General features: G+C 39.9%; 1 protein-coding gene across 5 annotated transcripts in view; it reads left to right on the top strand.

Annotated features, from left to right (window-relative positions):
• The first annotated feature begins 3,827 nt into the window (after positions 1-3,827).
• Positions 3,828-21,903, top strand: part of MYRIP (myosin VIIA and Rab interacting protein) — a 215,521-nt gene continuing 197,445 nt past the window's right edge. The window contains exons 1-2 of one of the 5 annotated variants that reach the window (XM_064671059.1): positions 3,828-4,171; positions 18,395-18,544. In XM_064671059.1, coding sequence (XP_064527129.1) covers positions 18,435-18,544 — 110 coding nt within the window. In that variant the 5' untranslated portion in view covers positions 3,828-4,171; positions 18,395-18,434. The remainder of the gene's footprint in view (positions 4,172-18,394; positions 18,545-21,903) is intronic. The other 4 variants (XM_064671032.1, XM_064671040.1, XM_064671051.1 and 1 more) reach the window with 4 other exon arrangements.

The following is a 21,903-nucleotide window of genomic DNA, read 5'->3' as shown; positions in this document are numbered from 1 at the left end:
TGATCATAACAAATAATTTTTACTGTCATTTACAGTTTGTCTGCTAGTGTTTCCAACCCAGTTGTGAGACTTTGGTAAGTTTGTTTCTTTTCAAGGTGTTATCTTGCTTAAGTTCTGCTGCTGCCAGTTAAATAGCAAAACTATTTTTGCTATTTAAGGAGACACGAGCTGTCTCCTTTGCTAGTGTAAGTTTATAACCCTAATTCTGTCTTCTTTCAGCTTTCCTTTTTCTCTTTTCACACTTAGCATTTGTCAGAGCTCCTACATGAGTTGCGAGGCTTGCATGGCAGGGAATCTGCCTGTTGAAATCTCCAAAGAAAAGTCATGGCAAGGTGCTGTATCAAATTGTATGCCCTACATATTAATTACTATTAAAAATTTGTCCATTCTTCTCAGTTCTTTCACTTCTTTCTCATTTACTTATGGACTATGAAATACTTAACTTGTTTAACTGATTTATAATAATATTCCATATTTTGCATACACACTTTATAAAATGATTTTTATTTATGAAGTTCTTTGAGACCCTAAGGTAAAAAGTTACAATGACTTCCAAGTTATTGCCATCAAATTATTGTTAACTACAATTTGTAAAAATACTCTGAAGTCTTAAGAGATCAGCTGAAAGCAAGAGACTTCTAATTATTTGTAACTGTCTTCATTTCCTGTTTTGAAATACCAATAGACTGGAATAAATTCATAATTGGTCCCCATGGCTAACAAAGCAGCTTCTGGCTTTCCAGTAGGTACTGTCTACATTTGGATGGCCAATTTCCTTACCTACCATTATTGAAAAGGTTGGGACATTCGGAAAGCAAACTTCCCAAAGTTCTCCCAGAGTGGTCTGTGATTGTTAATGAATAAGCCAGCATGACTGCATGCATTGGCTAACATCATATTTCTGCATCCCCCTGTAGATACTCTGAAGGAATCCAAACCAGCACAAATTTTATTTTCCCAAAAAACAATTTACTTGAAGGTTTTACAACAGTCATATGCTGTACAAAAGGTGGCCATAACTCCTGACCATATGAACCATGCTCCAGAAATCTTCCCTGTGGCTAGGGGCCTCATTCCATGGATGCTGAGGGCAAAGGGAAACTTTTTGTAGAGAGGGACCTCCCACCCAGATCTCTCACTGTCAGACTAAGGCAGGCACCACAGGTCTTGGGGTCAGCCTGCCCAAAGCTCCTTATACAAATGCAGCCAGCTCGTTACACAGAAAGTTTGGGGACAGGCTGAAGAGTCACCTGTTGGCCATTGCAGCCCCATAGCCTCATATAGCTTATGGCATCAGTGGATTCAGTGCTGAGTCTCCTTATTTCAGTCTACCTTTGGCTGACTTTTTTCTTTATGGAAAAAGGCTATATTGTGACAAGACACACTCACCAGCAAGAAAACACATATTTTCTTGTCCCGCACCCCACTATTACTAGATCTGCCATCTATTTTTTTTACAAGATTTTTTTTCCATGCTACTGCTTATTTAGCACCGTATGGCAACATGGTTGCTGTTACTATAGATGCATACCATGGGTCTGACTTCTTTTTTGCTTCTCTCCATACTGAGGTTATTATCATTGAAAGATTGCATGGCCTGCAGTTTAACCTAACTGTTGTGAACTTAATGGGAACTGAGAATTTCAGAGCTACAGGATAGGACACAAATATACAGGGCATTCCCCTTTCCCTCATGGCTACTCAGTCTTGCCACTATCCCTTGCACCTCTCAGTGCCCTGCTCCTCTCTGCAATCGTAGGCACTGGGAAGGTGCTTGGGCATGTATTGCTCATGGGGTAAAAACTTCCATGCTACCACTTGGGACTTGTCTTCAGCTGAATAGTTTCCCTTCCTTAGACTTCTGTTTATTCTGCATGCTCATTTAGATACTTATTTTAATTATTCAGTGGCTGTGTCTCATGTGATTCCAGAGAAAGCCTGGCATATCTCAGTTTTCCCATCTATCCCTGAAAAAGAGATATTAGTTAGGGGGTTTTTTTGCCTTTTTTTTTTTTTTTTTTTTTTTTTTACTGCTAATGTGCAAACGGCATCCATCAAAAAATACTTGCTATGGATGCAAAGAGAAGTTTATTTATTTCCAAGTGAGACACCCAAACCTGTATATGAAGACAAATAAGGCATCCAACAACTAGGGAGGATGCACTCAAGCAGAGAAGTCTAGCACACTATCCATAAGGCCATTACAATATTGCTGCACTTATGCTTTGTTCTCTTTTCTCTCTCTCAGTTGCAATCTGTAAGTTATTGGCTGGTTTAGCTGTGCCCCAAATTAACACCTTCCTCCTGGATTATATGCAGTAAAAGCATGTAAACATGTAAAAACATATTGATTACTGTACTGGTGTGGGACGGAAGAGCCTCTAGTTCGATGCTTTACCTCCAGTGGATAATAATGTAAAAATATTACAGAGAAAGGAGTAAACTCTCTATGTATCTAATTGCACACTGTTGAGGCAAAGGCGAAACATTACTTTCGAACTCAATATTAGCTTAGTAGCTTGAAAGTGAGGGGCCAGACAACTTCACCTGTTTGATCTCATGGTTGTATAGTCCTCGGCACTATAGTTAATTGGTATTGATGGCTGACTTTTAAACATTATTCTTTCAGTGTTTCAGCTGGAACTGTAAGATTGGAGAGGGATTTCTATACAAATATTTTTTCAATTATTAAAAATGCTCAGTGTGTGTTATTGATTACTCTTCTAATACAGGCAATGGGTGACCTTTTGTTTAAGTCAGTCCTCGATTTGTTGCCATGTCATGCTGCTCTTGAAAAATGTTACTGCTGAAAATGACTGGTTCTTTTTCTTGGTTTTATTTAAAGAAGTAGTAAGTTTCATCCGTTTGGAAAACACTCAGACGTGTACTTACCTATAGGTGTGTTTGGAAATACAAAATAATGCCTGATGCGGAGTACTTCCTAAAGTTGTTTTTGTTTGGGTTTTTTTTGCATACACATTTGAAATGAATGTGATCTCTGCCTCACAGTGTGACACTCATTTTACTACACAGACAAGTGTAGGTTAGCATAAAAGTAAACGTTTGCTAAAGGAGTCTATTTGTAATACTGTGAAATTAATGTAAACAAAAATACTCTCCTAGAAAATATTTTCCTTGAAAACCTGCCAAGATTTATTGAATGCATCTGTCTTGACAGAGCACTTCAGCTGAGATCAAATAAACCTGTACCTTGCAGCGAACAGCTGGAGCTATTTTAAAATGAAGTTAAGCAAGCATGAAGAAAAAAAACCAAACCGGGGATGGAAAATAACACCAGGGGGAAAGTAATTAGCCTGATACAGTACAATCTGCAGTGATTCAGGACATTAAAAGGCACGGCCACGTTACAGCGGTGACTCACTGATGAGCTGAACGACTGACCAGGCCGCATTATGACTGCCCGGTGCGCCGCATCCATATACATGGAATTCTCGCCCGTTCCTAACAACCGGCCTCTCTCTCTCTTTGCTAGACTCCACCACGCACGGCCCGCACCACGGCCGGGCCCAGACAGGCACCGCCTGGCAGCACCTGTGCCTCTCCCTGCTTCGCTCGGCCAGCTGGGGCTTTGGTGTGCCCCCCGACCAGGGGTGTGACAGCGGCGGGCAGCCCCGGGGCACACCCCGGGGGGCGGTGGGAGCGCGGTGCTGCAGGTCGGGGGCGCAGCTTTAGAGATGTGCGCTCAGGCGCAGGGAACGAGGAGGTGCGCGCAACTCCCCCCCCTTGCCGGGCGCACCGCCTCCCGCCCTCCGCCCATCCCCTTCCCGCCGATTGGCGGCAACGCCCGGGCAGGTGCCGGTGCGCGGCGGGAGCTGCTGCCGCCGGCACCGCAGCAGCACTCGGTGGCGCGTCCGGCGGAGCGGGGAGGGCTGGAGGCGGCGGCGGCGGCGGCAGGAGGAGGAGAAGAAGGAGGAGGAGGAGACGGCGGCTGCGGGCTCTCGCCTTGCGCCGGGCGGTGCGGGCGGGAGCGGGCACCTGTGCCCGGCGGCTCCGCGCAGGTGGCGGCCGGGGGCGGGCGCGGGGCGGCCGCAGACCCCGCCGTGCATGAGCGACAGGGCGCAGCCGCCGCTGGTGGCTCTGCCCGTGCCCCGAGCGCGGGGCACTCGCTGTCCGCCTGCCATTGCGGTGCAGCCCTCGCACTTGGCCGAGGGTGAGTACGGCCGGGGGCGCGGCTGCCGCGGGTTGGGGCCGGGGCTGGGGCTGGGGTTCTGGTTCGGGTTCACCCTCTGCGACCCCGCGGCGCCGTGGGTTGGCCTGCGGCAGGGCCGTAGCCGCGGGGCCGCAGAGCCCCGTCGGGGGGCGGCCGGCGCTGCAGAGCCCGCGGCGGGTCCCCTCGTCCCGCTGGTGAGGGGTCAGACGGGGCCGGGTCCCGCTGGTGGCCCGGGGGCCGCCACCCTCCGCGGCGTTCGGGGGCGAGGCGGGCCGCTCCTCCGCGGCAGCGCGGCATTAGCCATGCTTTTAATTACCGGACAGATGTTCGCGGCGTTCTGCTGACCGCGTGGCTGTTCGAGCGCTGTCACTGCAGTGCATCATCATCATCGTTATCATTGGAGTGTTTTACTCTTGATCAACTTCCCCGCGAGCCCGGGGAGGATTTCAGCGTGGCACAGTCGCTGCCCCCGTTCCTCGGGAGCATCCCGCCACTCTGCGCTTGTAATTTATGCCTCAGACAGAAGCAGTGTGCATTTTCTAGTATCAAGGTCAGTTTATCGTAACTGCTGAGGAAAATACCATATGGCTCGGACTGACTTTTCTTAGGGAATCTAATTAAGTAGGAGCCTGTGTTGTGCTGGGATTTGTGTTATGTTTCAGGCAAGTGTAACCAAATTAGATCACAAAATGCCTTAGAGTGCATGTGCATCCCTCCTCAAGCGTGTTTGCAGGGACATTAACTGTATCTACAATCTGTTTTTGACAAATTATGGGTTTTGCCTTATATCTACCATTTTACTATTTCCTGCATTTCTGAAAATGTGGGTAGCTGTCTTGCTATGGAGACTAGAGTTTCTTAGAATAGGCACAGCAAGGATTTTGGGAATAAAGGCTTTTGCTCATTCCTCTGATAACCCTTTTCTGGAAGGCTGGAGAGAGAGAACAGAGGGACAGTTAGTTTGGTTTCTCACATTACCAGACATTTTTTCTGATCTTGAGGGACCTGTCATTAGGCTGGACAGGTTTTTATGTTTTCTTATTAATGGTAATAGCTGTTACCCATGAACTGCATTGAGACCACTGACTCAGTCCCTGCAGTTAAATGTCAAACAGTAGTATTTGATGCTTAATTCTACCTCTAGAAAGTGAACAGAGCTGTGTAAAAAGCAGAAGGTGATGTATCTTGTATGTAAACCCTCAGGCTACTGCCTTACCCGTCATTACTCAGGTACCGGATTGTATGAGAACATATTTACTGATGCATTATGCCCAAGTGTCTAAAAATGTACAAGGCAATTCTGTAGCCTTCCTGTGGAGTTTGTCAGATAACTTAGTACAATGCATTGAGCAGTTAGAAACAGGGAAGTAGCGTTTTCAGTAGCTATGATACATTAATTGCCAGTAGGGAGAACTCACAGAAGTCAATTCCACTCTAGTAGCCCCTACTGGGGCAAGATATACTTAAAACACTGCCCCCTGTGACAGGATTTGCCTCCTGGACCTGCTGATGATTCAAATGACACAATATTGTCCTTTTTTTTCTTCATCTGAACCGGTACTGTCTGAATCCAGAAAAAAACAGGATCAAGAAAACTAAGCTAAAACTTCCATTTTCCTGAGCTGGTTTCTTGCTTCCACACTAACCTGATGAATACATCTGAGTGCACTACATAGGGTGTACCCTATGAACACAGTAGTATGAACACAGTAGTGTTGAACACAGTAGTAATTCACCTTTTTCACTTCATACTTGCAGTAAACAGAACACTTGAAGGCCTTGTACTTAAACAAGAAAAAAAAAATCCCCAAGTATGCATGGGTGATGCTGAAGAAAAGCTGTATATACCAAATGCACTCTTCTTCATAAACAGTACAACTGTATGAAAAAGTGACTTCTTTGTATAGCTGCCAACATTAACATACCCTATTGTTATAAGACTGGAAACTGCTGTTTGGCAGCATAAACCACCTTAACTTGCCCTTGGAAAGCTGGACAAGTCGACAGAAACTAGTTGAATACAGTTCTATGAAAGCTGTAGGGACACCTTTTCTCTTTGAGAAAACCCATTAATTTCAGTGGACTAATGCTGCCTTCCTGTGGAATGCTTTATTCACCTTCCTTTTTGGATCCAGGTGGGTTATTTTCTAGATAGATTCTTAGAGATAATAAAGGCCTCTGGTTTACCTGTGAACCACTGACAGTCAGAGAATAAACCAGCCCTGAGTTTCTTATATCAAGAGATTTATAGCAGCTTACTTTCAAAAGAAGATTTTGGGGCTTAAGGGAAGAGGAAGATGACTGCTATATTTCAGTGTGAGGTGAAGCATGTAATACTGTTGCTCAAATTACCAAAGAAACTTGGCCTTTGTCTATGACATAACCAGGAAATTTTGCAGAAGGTCTAAATACAGTGTAATTTGTTAAGATTTCAAGATATAGTCTGGTTTTGTGAGATTGGTCAAAGGTGCCTATATCCAAAATTTATGTGAATTTACAGAAACCCAAGAGGAACTTGGCACACTAGTAAGATCTGTTGTTTGTATGGAAGACTAGTGATTGTGCTTGCTAGCAAGATGTGCTCACTATTTAACTTTCAATTGAAACATGTTATCCTTTTTTATTTTTTAATAATCTTACAGAAAAATGCCATGCTGCATTTTTTTAAAACTTCATTTTCAGTAAATATCATATTTGACATTTGATGTCCTGCAAATTAATTAATAAAACACACTGTAGTGGAAAGCAGTTTAGTGAATCACCTAGCAGCTTTTATCCTAGATGAAGACTGCAGTTGCTTGACTGGTCAAAAGTTAATATCAGCATTATTGCAATAATGACAGATTTTTAGATCTTAGGGATACTATTCTGGGAGTAGGAACAGGACAAATTTCCAGGCCAATATGCATTAAATTTTAACAGCACAGCATTTTTTTTTCTTTTTAAGAATGTTATACTAAGAAAATCCCTTGTCTTTCATTTTTTTACTGACCCATTAGTCCCTGAACTGGGTAAAGGAAACAAGATCTCTTGCTACATTTTATTACCTGTATGCTTCATTTACCTTATGATCAATTGATGATCATAAAAAGAAAAACTAATATGAGGGTTTGGTATCCAGATTATTGGAGTTATTACTATCTACTGGTTGTTTTAAGATATAAACCATTACCAAAGGAAATGAATTTTACATTCTTCAAGGCAAAGTATACTTCCAAATAAAACATCACTTACTGAAGTGGAGCTAACTACTGCGGAGGTTAGTCTTGAAGATGAGATGCTTTCAATGGTATTGTCTCCAGTTGACTCACAGTAGTCAATTAAGCAGTCTTCTTGAGTTTTGCTGGTGCTGGCTAACAGGCAGGAAGGAAACTCTAGCCTTTCCTCCTGCTGAAGACCCAAGCTCAAGTTCTGCTGTGCAGTAGTTTCAAGAATCTCCTTCTGGACAGCAACATATGCTGTTTATTGATGGAGAAGAATAAATGGATTAGTGACTTAGTGCACCCATAGTTTTTGAATTAAGTCTGTTTAAAGGGTGCTGAGGTAATTTAGTGTAGAAAATGAGATGTAGTCTCTTGTGATAGTAATCTGAAGTGCAGAGCCTCTTTCAAAGGCTGTTAAAGTTCATGGCATTCTCACTGGCTTTAATGAGTCTTGAAGCCAGGCAACAGCTTGAAATTTTTGGGGTTTTTAAATAACAAAATAAGCCCTTCCCCAGCACCCTCCACCTATCTCCATGGAGAAAAATATGTGGCTTTGCTGTTGTAAAACAACTTTCTGTTCTTTGAGGAAGGCAGTACATAATCTGTTGTTTTCCTTCTTGAAAGGAAAAAAAGCAAAATATATTTATAACTCATGGAATAAACTTTTCTGCTCTTGTGATGAGTTTTGTCTCTTCTGAAACTAACACAAGAGCTTCTTTGCTTATTGAGCATTACTTCTGATACTGAAATGGGTTTTAATGATGTTTTCTTCTGTCCTTTTTGAGCTGTGTGAACAGGATGTTGTGTCCCAGGGTAATCCAAAAAGGAAAGTACTGGTTTGTGCTGTTATCATTAGTTGCTATGGCATGGATGTTCAGTGTACGATTTAAGTGCTGTTGACTGAAATGCAGCTAACGCTGACATGAAATGCCTCAAGTTGCAGAGTGTACCTATTTTTCTAACCATTGTTTATCTTGCAAGAGATTGATTCCTTTTTTCCCCCTTAAAAGTACTGATCCTTCTGCCCCTTAGTGATCATCCCCAGGAGTGCTTGGTGTACCTTTCTGGAAGTTATCTCAATGCTCGCATCTAGCTGTCATAAGTGCTTTGACATTTGTTTGACAGACCGTGACTTGGATTTAAGTTAAATCATAGTGCATGAATTGGAGCAACATCAGGTTTTAAAAACAATTGAAAGAGCTTTGGGGAGGACTCAAAAAGGTATATTCTGGTGATGTTGTTTTTCAGAGTCTCAGCTGGTCTTGATCTAAAAGGCAGTGCCAAAAATTGTCCGTATGTTAATCACTGTAAGCACAAATGCCATGGGTTGAGTCCTAAATGAGAAGAAACCAGTTCACCTCTAGAGGAGAATAAACCTGATTATTCTACCTGTCACAGTTCTTTTCTAATGTTTGATGATGAGGCTTTGTATTCCTGCTTCAAGGTAGTATCACAGGTCAGAAAGAGGCAAATCAATGGAAATACTGTGGTCTTAGGTTCCGCATGTGATTGAGGCACCTTAGTTAGTTCCTAAAGGCGATGGCTTAACTGGATTATGTTGTTCAAATAATATGTTATGTGGGACTCAAAAAGCTGTCTGTGCTGGCTGGATGGTTCCCTAAACCTATAAGAGCATGAACTGTTTTGGTTCTATAGTTTAAACTAAAGGAGCTATGAGGCTGCTCCTGTTTGGATTCAAATATAAGTGAACCAGCAGTCAAAACCTGACAGTGAAGTTGGCCTTTGAACTCCAGAAAAGGCCTGACAGTGTCTTATACTTGAATATAAACATTCTTTGTTTGTATAGACTTGGGATCTAGAACTTCAGGTTTGCGTTTGTTGGTCCAGGCTCAGGTTATCTCCATGTTGTGCAGTGTCAATATAAAAAACTTAGTCAAACCCAGATCCAAAGCAGAGCCTCTTCTAAGCACAGTGTGGAGTAGGTTCCAGTGTCAACAAAGGAATGCAATAACTCCCCCACCTGACAGACTAATCTAGCTCCTAGTTTGGTTTTTCATACAGCTCTGGCTCTATTTTACTCTTGCTTATTGTCACTTGGCAAATGGTTATCTAAACAAATCAAAGATGACCTGCTACTGAAACCTTTTTTCAGTGCATGGGGCATAAATTGTGTGTCCACCAACTACAGCTCATCACTGTCTCAGTGAAATGGGACATGTGGCTTCACAGATTTTCTTTATTGTTGTACCTCTTATGATTCATGCTTCTTCAAGCATAATTCAGGGTTAGAAACACTTTGTAGGTGTCACAGTGAATGTGGAAGGCACAGTCTTATGAAATTATTCTTGGTTTTTATTTTGTTCGTTTACTTGCTAATCTGTAAAATTCAGTGATTTGCAGCAGGGATTCCTGTCAGTGGTTTGAATTAGCAGTGATTTACTGTATTAAATTTGTTTTCACATCTGGCAGCACTAGAGAATACTGCCTCATCGTGGCAACTGCTGCTGGAAGCATTTTCTTACCTCTAAAAATAGAATTTTTGTCTTTATTCTAGTCCTGCAGGAATATCCTCTCAGTCAAAGATTAGTTTTTGGATCAGACTTTAGGATATCCTCATGAGTGATATTTTGTAAGAGGGATACAGGATATCATATGTTGTGGGGAAGAAAATCCATTTCATTGTGTAGAATATTTTAAGTATGCCTGTGGTGTATTTGCATATTGGTTGGATTTTATATTATGGATGTTTTGTAGCAGTCAAGCAATCCACACTTTAATGTTTACTTTTGTAGTTTGCATGGATTAATCACAATATGGCCTTCAAGCTTTGAGATTCTTAATTTGTCATAACCTTTTTGCCTGTATTATTGAGATGCAAAATTAAATGCAGATGTAAATTGTTTAGTGCTTCCAGAGTTGTTTAAGCTTTTACAAAAGCATCACCTTCCCTCTCGATGTTTTCTTCTCTAGATTAAAGGTATGAATAAATCAGATGAGAAGCCTTTCCACTGCTTTACCCAATAGTGATGCTTTGGCATCTTGAAGTTGAAAACCTTATCTTAATGGACCTATATTTTCTTGGTTAGTTTGTTGAATTCTATCTGTAGGATGGTCCTGCAGATCCTACAGATGGTCTAGGATCCTACAGATCCTAGAGCACATTGCACAGAAATGGTTCTTGAGTATCTCCAGTGAGGAAGACTCCACAACCCCTCTGGGCAGCCTTTTCCAGGGCATGGTCACCTGCACACTGAAGAAGTTCTTCCTCATATACAAGTGGAATTTCCTGTGCATCAGTTTCTGCCCGTTTCCTCTCATTCTATTGCTCGGCATCATCAAGAAGAGCCTGGATCCATCCTCTTGACACCCTCCCTTCAGATACTTACAGACATTGATAAGATCCCCTCTCAGTCATCTCTTCTTGAGGCTGAGCAGGCCTAACTCTTCCAGTCTATCCTCATAAAAGAGATGCTCAGTCTGCTAAACATCTTTAGCCCTGCATTGGACCAACCCCAGGTGATCTATGTCTCTCTTGTACTGAGGAGCCACAGATGTGGCCTCACTAGGGCTGAGTAGAGGGACAGGATCACCTCCCTCGACCTGCTGGCCTAACTCTTCCTAATACACCCCAGGATGCCATTGTCCTTCTTTGCCACAAGAGCACTGCTGGCTCATGGACAACTTGTTGTCCACCAGGACCCCCAGGTCCTTCTCTGCAGAGTTGCTTTCCAGAAGGTCGACCCTCAGCCTGTACTGGTGCAAGGGGTTATTATTATACTCCAGGTGCAGGACCCTGTATTTGCCTTTGTGGTACTTCAGACATTTCTTCTCTGCCCATTGCTCCAACCTGTAGAGGTCCTTCTGTAGGTCTGGGGTACCGGCCACTCCTCCAGATTTGTGTTATCAGCTTGCTGAGGAGGCGTCTGCCCCTTCATCCCAGTCATTGATGAACAAGTTAATATCCTAAGTTGTGTTCTTTTACATACTCTTCCATAAGGAGGGAGATAAGTATTTGAGCCTTCCCAGGCTAAACATGGCGTTGAACCTGAGTCTTTTTTTTGAGTGCATGTATTAGACTGGTATTTACTTGTATTTCCACAGGTAAAGCGAGTGCTCACTTCTCTGCCTGCCTTTTAAGATGAGATAGAAGCGTATCAATTCTTTGAAGGAACAAAGAAGGATTCACTGTTTCTTTCATGTCCTTTCGATCTGTGTGGCTCATTTGAGGGCCATTGATTGTGAAATGCTGGGACTGACAGGTGTCTCAGGAGAAGTTTGTGGCGTGTGTAGTGCAACACTATTTTTGCAGTCCTCACTCTTGATCTAATGCTGAGGAGAGAGGTAGGAATACAAGTGAGCTTTTTGTTTAGTGTTCTCTTCATGCTGGCTCAAGCTTAGAAAGTACAGTGTGAAAACTGATTTGCCAAGTGTGTTCTGGTTTGAGTTTTGACAGGAAGGTGGAAGAAGGGACGTAACTCTGTTCAGTGGCTGCTGTTTTCTCTGTATGGAGTGTCTGGGTACAGACCATTAAGCTCCGAGCCCCACTTTGCAAGTTGGACATCCAAAGTGAAGCCCTTGCAGTCTCGTGCTTATGGATATGCAAATTTCTCATTGCGTTGGGCATTTTGGGATCAGTTGTGTTCCCTGAGTGCACATGCTGGCTTTCTAACTGACCTGTGATGGTTCACCTTGGGGTTGGTTGACAGTCCGTTACAGTAATGAGCTGCATTTCATGCTTTAGGTTGAAGACACGTGGAAAAGAGGGAAATCATCCAAGATAGAATTGTGTGTCAGCGTATTACCACTCCAATTTTGTCTTTTTTTCCAAGCTGTCTTCTTCATTTCTGGAAGAGTGATAGTCCGTCTCACACAGTCAGAATACTGTCAGACACATCATCTTGACTATGCATTCTTCAATAAGACAGTTGCTACTAAATAGAGAAAATAGAGCTGAACATGATTTGCCTAAATTTGGCATAAACAATGGAAGATGAGACTGCAGTAGAATGAGAATATACAGTAACTAGAACTCCAATTGCAGTGAAATATGTGCTAATATTATATGGCAGATAACCTGTGATCTTTAGCAGCTGTAGGGCCAAATTCTGGATAAGCCTTTCCTCTAGTTCAGTTTTACCAGTGAGAAGATTTTTCTGGTCAATGTGGCTTTCGTATCACATTTTGTATTCCCAGTGGGTTTTATACTTGTGTTATCAGCCTGATACCTAAGTATAAAATGGTCATGATTTATTATTCAGATTCTCTTCTTAAATGACTTTTCTTCAATCTGTCAAAAGTAGATGACAGAAATTAAGTCCTACAGTGTCATTTTTAGTCTTTTCTAAAAATATTTTTTCTTTTTTTGCTATTTAAATAAAATAGCTTCTATTTTTTTTAGAAACACTCTGCCTTTGGGAGAGTGCCATCCTTAGATGAGAGATGCCATTCTTTCTTGAATAAAATGGGACTTAAGTGAGTTTTTTTACTTCTGTGTCATGGTTTAACCCCACAGCGCTGTACCAGCTACCAAGAAGAAAATGATCTCTATCCCAGCTGTCACCTGGACATTCTGTTATTTCATATTCAGTACTTAAAATAACGTAAAGTATAGAAGCAAGAAGAGTGTGAAACTCCTATTTCCTAAATAGATTAAAATTTAAAATCATGCAGTACTAACCTTTGACTTTTAAGGTTTATGATTTCCCCCATTATAGTATGTCCCAGCACTCTTCTAGACAAAAGTACATACAATTATTGCAATAACTTGCATTAATAAGGACATTTCTCCCAAAAGGAACTCAATGAACCTCATGTTTTCTTTTAAAACCTGCTGCTGTACCCCTTACACTCCCCAGTGAAACAAATGTAACTTTGCTCAGGAACTTGCAAGTTGTTTCCTTTGCTCCTTACAAATCTCACATAAAATTAGTACAAGGCTGAAAGGAAGATAATTTTTTTTGCTTTGGTTATAGACCAGGAAATATATGCAGTAAAACTCAGTTAAAATCAGTGTGGCTACAAAGAATAACATCCTCTTTGAGATCCTTATCTTACATCTCATTTAAAATGTGACACACCAGATATGAGTTGCCATGTTGAAGTCTGTTGGGCTGTACCTAATTTTTCAACTGAAGAGGTGGCTTTGTATTTCTGGTGAGTAAGTATATCATTATTTTGGGACATTTGTTCATTTCCAGTGAAAAGTATTTTCCAGTGAAAAGTCTTGTTTACTGCAGCTTCTAGACGTTCTTGTTTTAAAAAAGATTAAGAAAGTTTAAAAAAGATTAAGAAACTTGTCGTCAGTGTTAATTATGCCTTATTTTAGATTTAATGATGTGCTGCTAGCTGTAGTAGAAATTACTTTGGACAGTAATGTTCTTCAAATGTTGTTTTTTTTGCTAAGGTTTGTTTTGTTCAAGTGTGTTTACATAAATCAAAGCACTTTAAACATTCAGATAGGTCTTATTTTTGTCATCAAATAAAGTGTGCAACATTATGTAATTTATATGCTAAATATTGTGCCATTTACATTTAAAAAATTACCATAATTACCTTGTGCTGGCAATGTGGTCACTTCTTTTGGACATTCAGTAAATGTTTTAAAATATGAAGTATGGTGAAAGAGCCTGTGTTTTGGACAAAGTATTTGTCCTCCTTTTTGGCTTAGAAAGGTGGTTATCTTGTTTTATGATTTCAAAGGGGAAAACATTCACCAGTAAGACTATACAAAGAATTTATTTTGGTACTAAAAGAATTCTGCAAATAATGACAAGACAGATTGAATAGTGTCATTTAGGTCCTGACTGACTACTGAAGGAAGTAAAGATGAGATTGTAAGTGACAGAAGCAAAGACATAGTTACTAGCAGATTTCTTCTTGATTTTTTACCTGGAAAAATCTAGAAGTGGCAGAGTAGCAAAACAGAGTAGAAAAACTGGTGAAAAGTTTGATGACTCTAAAGCTGGGAGCATGTGGGAGAAAGGTATTCTATATTAAATATTTCAAATGCAAATAGCTGGATTGAAGGAGTTTATGGTCTTGGTTCCTCAGGTATCACATTTCATCAATGCTCATAAGCAGCATTTTAAAGCAGAAATTATACTGTGTTGTGGAAACAGCTGAAATCTTGATTAAAAACGCTCAGAAATGGAAAGAAGTGTAGGACATTCTTGTTTGCAGTTCGAGCGTATTGGAGGGGTCTCTTCCAGATACACACTGTACAGCCCCCTGGAGCCTTCTTGAGGCTGAGCAGTTCTAGTGTGCCCAGCATCACCACCTGTGAAAAATGCTTCAGTCCCTTAACCATCATTGTGGCCTTAAGCTGGACTTACTCCAGTAAGTCCGCATCTTTCTTGTGCTGGGGAAGCCCAAACTGGACACAGCACTCCAGGTGCAGCCTCACTAGTGCTGATTTCTGTGCTACAGCATAAAGTCTGTCTTGTATAATACTCATTGTGACCACTTGCATAATTAACTTTATAATGTAGCTCTTTGTCATGCAGAGAATCTGTTTTAAATATTAGTTGGCACTTAAAAAGAAAAAAAAGTTTCTGGGCTTTCTACCCTCCCTCTCAGTAATGCCAGTCATCTGCTGAGACTCCAAGTCCAAACAGCTTAGCTGTCATATGAATGATGAGGAAATACACAACTCACCCTCATTCCTCCTGTTGATCCCTTGTCCATTTTAAAATTCAGAAGCATTTCTCGCAGTTCTTGAAAAACTTTTCATTTGCTTGGTTTTGGTTTTGTTGGGGTTTGATTTCAGTTTTAAGGTTAAATTCAAGAAATGTTTTCAATGTGGAAGTTTTAATTAGATTTTAAAATAGACTGTAAGAAATATTAAGATTAGAATGTTACTCGAACAATACCCAATCATGTCTTGTAAGACTAGGCTTTTCTGTTACAGTGTTTTAATTTGTTGAGGAAAAGTTTTCTAGGGAATGATACTATTTCTTGTAAAGTCTGTGAGAGCTTAGATTTTTTTATTCAGTTTGAGATTTAACAAAGAATTACTCATGAAGGCAAACATTTGAACAGCCTCACGTAAGTTATTTTAATTGAGGCCAGAAGTTATTTTAGGCTGAGAAGCTATTTTGTTGTCTTTTTTTTTTTTTTCCTAAGTGTAACATTTCCTCTAGAGAATTTCCCATTGTGTATTTCCAAAATACATAATCCGGATCTACTCAAAAAAGGACACTTGAGAGTTGTCTATAAATATTTATGAACTGCTGTGATACTCCCAGATCAGAGGTGATTTAGTAATGTGATGAAAAATTATTTCCTGGGAAAAAACACACTAGTTTCTTACAGATAAACGTAATATTGGAATGCAGACTGAGAGTCTTATAGGGAAATAAACCACATGAAAATCAAAAGTTAAAGTTGCTTGTGATTTTAAAGCATATCTATACTTGAAATTAAGTCTTTGCCAACCCCAAAAAATCAGAGGTGGTGGGGCTGCCCACTTACTCCCAAATTTAGAGGTAAATTTGCCCCTTCTAATACATGCTCACAATCAACAATGGTAGCTGTATAAACGGGATAATTTTCATTACTGATGAACCAGTTTGTATGTGTGAAAAAGAGAATTCATTTTTACACTGTTTCCAAAAATATTTTGATGAAGACCTGAAGGGAGAACTTATTATGACAATAATTACAGTTGTTAACTTGATGCTCAAGATAACTGGAATTGCATCTTTGATCTTCTAGTGTCTTCATCATCCTGTGTCTCAGAAAACTGCAGCCCTACCACAAAAGTGTCTCTACTGGCTCCAGTGATTGCTTAAAAAAGGTTTATTTCCTTCTAGCATGTATTCTGTGTTTTCCCCTTAAGTGTATGTGTGCAAAAAAAATTTAATTGGAAAAGTCCTGCTTACTTCCCCATGAATGTGGCTTTCCTGTAATGAAGCCATTCCATCCTTTTAGAAAGTCAGAGGCACCTTTGCACTCAAGTGCTTTGCATGGGAAGAGCTCAGCAGCTATCCCAAAGCCTGAAGGGAAGGATATGTCCCAGGGCGCTTCATGTCCTGTCTTTGAGCTGCAACATGTATGTGTAACCTCAGCAAGCCCTACCTCACCTTTTTTTATGCTTGACAGTGCTCAGTGAGGCTTTGGTACAAGGACTGTAGATGAAAGGGGAATATCTTACCATTCTGGTGAAAATTTCATGAAGATTTATGTATGTGTGTGGCATGGAAAAAAATCCTGCCAGTTGTTCCTCACTGTGTTTTAGCCAATCTTTAATTTTAACATATACTCCTGGTCTTGCAAGCAAGATTAGTGAAGATTACATAAAGTCCTCTGTTTCTGTGGCACTTTTTTTTTTCTACACAAATCAGGGAAATTTTGCTTAGAAGTACCTTTTTGTAGCCTTTATTAACTCATTGTCAGCTTCCTTAGTAGATCCAGAGTCAAACCAGAATACTGTGACTTTTTTTTAGCTGTATTGTGAGCATGTGTCTCGTTGGAGGGGTCTTGCATCTTGATTTCACCTAAGCTTCTATCCCGTCTGCTTGGTTTTGTTGAAATGTTTTCTTGAATGAAGAGTTTATTCTAAACTTCATGGTCAGCCTAACCAAAATAGAAAAAATAAGCGGTACCCTCCTTCCATGTGGTTGTTTTTTTCTTGTTTGTAATCAGGTGATTGTAGGAAGGTAGAAATTGTGTTAAACCTACCCCCCCCAAACTAAAAAAAAAAACAAATAGAGCCCAAACAACCACATCCCACATAATTATCTGCGTAGCAAATGAGTTATGTTTAGAAAATAAAGCTGTTTTTTTACCCAAATGCTTCTAACTGCTATAATGTTTGGAGCACTTAATTGTATGCTATAGCAGTGTTGCTTAGAGGTGGGTTTTTTTGAGCCAGAACCAGCTTATATGCTTACATAGCCTCATTCACTTGACACTCATAATGGATAAAGAGGCAATAGTAGTTGCCTCTTTTGTATAGTGTAGGAATTTTAGTATGTTCATAATAATTATATACATTTCTGGGAACTCATAACAGAGATGCAAAAACTGTCTGATGTTTCTGAAACCATAACACAATGTGGAGATGGATACCTTTATGATTAGCCAAATAATTACATACATCAAATTACAAAAATCTGTATTGAGAGCTGAATTTACTTGAACTCATTTAAATTATTAAAAGTCATGAAAAAGTAAATTAGAACGAATTTCATTAGTGAAATTAAATGGACCAAGCTCTAATTCAAACTTTCTAGTGCCTTCAGTTCAGACTTAATATTGACTATACTTTTTCTCCACCAAATATGGAAGTAATGATACAGTGGTGATAGTGGCATCTAAATCTATCTAAATCTTTCCAGTTACTCAGAAAACGCATTTGAAATTCATATGCTTACTTTTTTTTAACAGTTCTTTAATTCCTGATTTTGTAGCTGGTAGCATAAAATATTTTTGGGTGTTACAGGAGAGTATGTTCTCTGTCCATACACAGTCACAGGGATTGCACTGCAAGTAATTTTGCAAAATCATGGCATGAAATCTTCAGAAATGTCTAAACCTGATTTCACCTGAGTTAAAAATGTGTCTTTTTGCAAGCAACGCTGAGATCTTCCCTCAACATTTCTTAATATCCCAAATAATTTATCTTTTGCATTTATGTTTAAGTTGGGGCTGATTGCTTTCACTGCCTGGAACCTGAAAAATAATTCTGAAACAAATCCTTCAAGTTGTACTGGGGAGGTTTAGATTGGATATTAGGAGCAATTTCTTCACTGAAAGGCTTCTCAGGCATTGGAACAGCTTACCTAAAGAAGTGGTTGAGTTGCCATCCCTGGAGATATTTAAAAGATGTGCAGATGTGGCACTTAGGGACATGGTTTAGTGGTGGATTTGGCAGTGCTGGGTTAATGGTTGGATTCGATGATCACAGAACATCTTTTCCAACCAAAAAGATTCAATTATTTTCTGATGTTTGTGGTAGCAACTTTCCTTTTGTTAGGCAGATGTGCTTGTGATCTCAACACACTTACGAAAAATAGCAGTGCTTTCAATTTCTTTTGTTATTTTCTGTCTCTGATTTCAGATATTCCTTATAGTTATTCATATCCAGGACACAGTATATAATGGGGAGAAAACTGGATCTTTCTGGCTTGACTGATGAAGAAGCAGAGCATGTACTCCAGGTGGTTCAGCGAGATTTCAGCCTTCGTAAAAAAGAAGAAGAAAGGCTGAGGTAAGAATAAAAGCTTTGGCCTATTTGGATTATTACAAACTGGTTTTGGAGGAAACTGGAAAAGACAGCTTTTTTCTGGTGTTCTATGCATTAATAGTCATTCCTGTCACACAAGCGAGAAACATCCGATGTCCTCCACCTCAATTCAGTTATTGAGTAGTCATTCGTTTTTGTGTTTAGTCTATTCTAGCCTAGACCCCAGTAATGGTCTCTAAATCATCTCTGTATATTTCCTGGGTAGATGCTAACTAGTGTTCGACTTTATCAAAGGCAGAAGTTCATGTTAAGGAAATTTTTTGCTTGCTGTAGTCAGTTTCTTTTCTTTTATTCAGAAACTTTGTCTACATACAAACATCTGAAAGTGAAGAAGTTCAACCCATCTCTTTCCCCCAAAATAGTCCATGGGATAAGCTATCTGTTGTGTTTTAATTTTGCTTTCAGTAGTCTGTGTACAAAATGATTGCAAGCAGAAACAACCCAGAAGAAAACAAATGGAATTTGTTGGCAAGGTAACTTTCTTAGCCCAGCGTGCAGGTTTAAAAGTAAACCAGAGGAGAAATGAACCAAACTCAAGAGAAGCTACAAGTCAGAGTTACAATTTACTGAAAAGATTACAATAAATGCAGTGATATGGAGAAAATAGCCCTTGTTTTAACCCACAAGGACAGATGTATAACCCAACACCCTGGAACAATAACAGAATGGTGTTTGTTAGCTCCTGTGCAGAGCACCACGTGGCCCCACTGGTTGCAAAGCAAAAGGAAAAGGAAACCTGTTGGTCTGGATGATGGTCACAGTCTTGTCAAGAGTGGCAGTCACAGTCCTGTTGAAGTTCTGTTTCTCCTCTGCATTTGAGGAGACCTGAAATCTCAAAACCCCGAGATTATATGTGCTCAGGTTCAAGTGGTAATGTCCAGTTCTTCCCCCAGGGTATAGAGTTTCACAATGGGTGATTTAACTCTGTGAGTCATGGGATATTTTTGAAATCTTTGATGGTCTAGGTTGTTGCAGCTGCCTCTTACTCCAGTTCATTGTGACCTATTAGCAGAGATGACCCCTCAGGCTGGGTGTGAAGGTGTTAATGCCCCTCCGCCCCAGGGGAGTTATCACAGCTGAGTCATTGGTATGAAGACAAAAGAACATTCCCCTGTCTTGCAGTGTTTTTTAACACCCATCTTGTAGTCTGAGGTGTCAGGTGTGCCCTGGGCAGCTGCTGCAAACAATCCATTTATTAACAGTCCATCAGAAATGACCTAGAGGGTGTAGAATACACAGTTTTAGTTATACCCACATAGTGATAAACTGGTCCCAGCCCTTGTAACTAGGACACTCAAGAACTTCCATATGTGACAAAGGGACCATGGGCTGAGACCTGAATTGGTAGATGCAATATTTTTCTTGTAGTTTCAACAACATTTCCTTGAATTATTATGTCTGATTTTTATATTACCTTCTTTGAAAACATCATTATTTATTATCTGGCATACTCTGAAGTCTCTATCTATGGTTGGCAAATGCACCTTCTCTTATTGTGCTATTCATATCTCAGGCATTCAGCATTAAACTGAAGTCAACGGAGCAGGAATATGACTGAAATAAACAGAAAACTAGGCATATGTCTTATATGGAATAGAAACTAAGGGAATCCTTTCTTTGTCAATTTTCTGTTACTGTTTTCTGAAACTACTTGGAACATTAGGAACAATAAAGGCAACTTGTGGCACAGACCTAATTCAGTTTTGGCATGCTGTGCAAGTTCTTTTTTGGGTTGGTAGTGAAAGTTTGCTGCGGGGAGGAAAGACTGGATAAGGATGGCACGCAGATCTTTTATTTTTTTTAATGACTGTTTGTCGTGGCATAGATTGTACTGATTATTTTGATGATCTTTCATAATAAAGCCAAGAGATTCTGGAAGCAGTTTTAGGAGAGTGAGTGCATGAGCTTTGTCTGGCTTTTTATAATGTAACTGATTGTATCTTACTGGAGTAAGCATACTTCAGCTAGGAAGTGCTGGGGCATCTTGCCTATTCCATACAACTAGATCCTATAGTGGGAGGAGGAAGGGGAAGGATGTAAAGCATGCTCACAGAAAATTGACCAGAAAGCCTGGATAGATTCTGTTGCTTGTGGTTTATCATTTTGCTACTGAGGTTTTTCATGAGACTTGATAATTGAATGATCACAAGTAGAAAACTGGTGTGAGAAGAGAGATAAACCGCTGGACAAGTAGGAGAAACACACAGACTCAGCTTATATATGAGTATGTACTCTTTTCTTCTTGCAAAGTTCATGCCTTTTGCAAGTATTAAAGTATATTAAAGTGCTGCAAATAATGAACTGTACTGACAAAGTAGAAGTTTTGAAATGTAGGCTGATATTTAAGATATGAATTTAAATAGTTTTAATGACTTTAAAAACTGCCTGTGAAGTTCAAAGCTTACTTCTGACTTAAGAGCTATGACTTTGTGGGTTTGTTTTAAATCGTTCTAGTCTGGTTGGTTTTGGTTCATTGGTTTCTTGGTTTGGGTTTTTCATTTTCTTTTTTTTGTACAAAATGCAGAGCTAAAGGAAGTATGTAGCAACACATCTTTTTGTTTTACTATGTGATTGAAAATATAATCTTATAAGAAACTTCTATGATCTTGCTATAGATTAGATTTTTCAACCTATAAGAAAACAGATTAGATCTTGTGTCTGATTTGATGTTCTTGACTCTATTGCATTTGTATTTAGAAAGTTATCAGCTGGCAAGGTTTAAAGTATGGTTTCACTTTACAAGTGAAACTTCGTAAAGCTTTGTGATCTTTTCTAGGATAAAAAAATCGGCATATATATTTTATATGTTGGACTTTTAGACTTATGTTAACAAATCCGAAACTAAGCTAAATCTGAAGGTATGTTTTTGTGGTGGTTTTTTTTCTTCCTGTAATTAATTTGAGGTAGGAGCTTTAGTCTTTAACTAGAACTGTTAAAGTTTTTGCATGTGATACTTTCTCAAAATAGGGCTTCTGTATAATTCTTCATGTCAGATAGTTTTATTTTTGGGTGCTTTTCCCCACAAAGACTGAAGTAGCTGTTTCATGGATCTGTCTCTGGATTATTCCTATTGTAGCAATTATTTCTAAAGATCAAGAACTAGTTAAGGGAAGATATGATAAATTTCCACTGTATCAGAACAATGAAAGCTAAGGGAACTGTGAGTGCTTGATGCCTTCAATTTTGCTTTGCCAGTGGCAGCTGAACAGTTAAGTAACATACTACAAGAAGTGAAGCTTATCTTTACTTCTAATAAGTGTTTTTAAACTAGTGAAACAAAATGGTAACTGTTTTAGAGCTAACATGCCAATGTTTTTTATGAT

The sequence above is a fragment of the Pseudopipra pipra genome, chromosome 1 (assembly GCF_036250125.1).
Source record: "Pseudopipra pipra isolate bDixPip1 chromosome 1, bDixPip1.hap1, whole genome shotgun sequence".
Classification (NCBI taxonomy): domain Eukaryota; kingdom Metazoa; phylum Chordata; class Aves; order Passeriformes; family Pipridae; genus Pseudopipra; species Pseudopipra pipra.
Note: the sequence above shows the minus strand (reverse complement) of the source record. Positions and strands in the feature narration are given on the sequence as shown.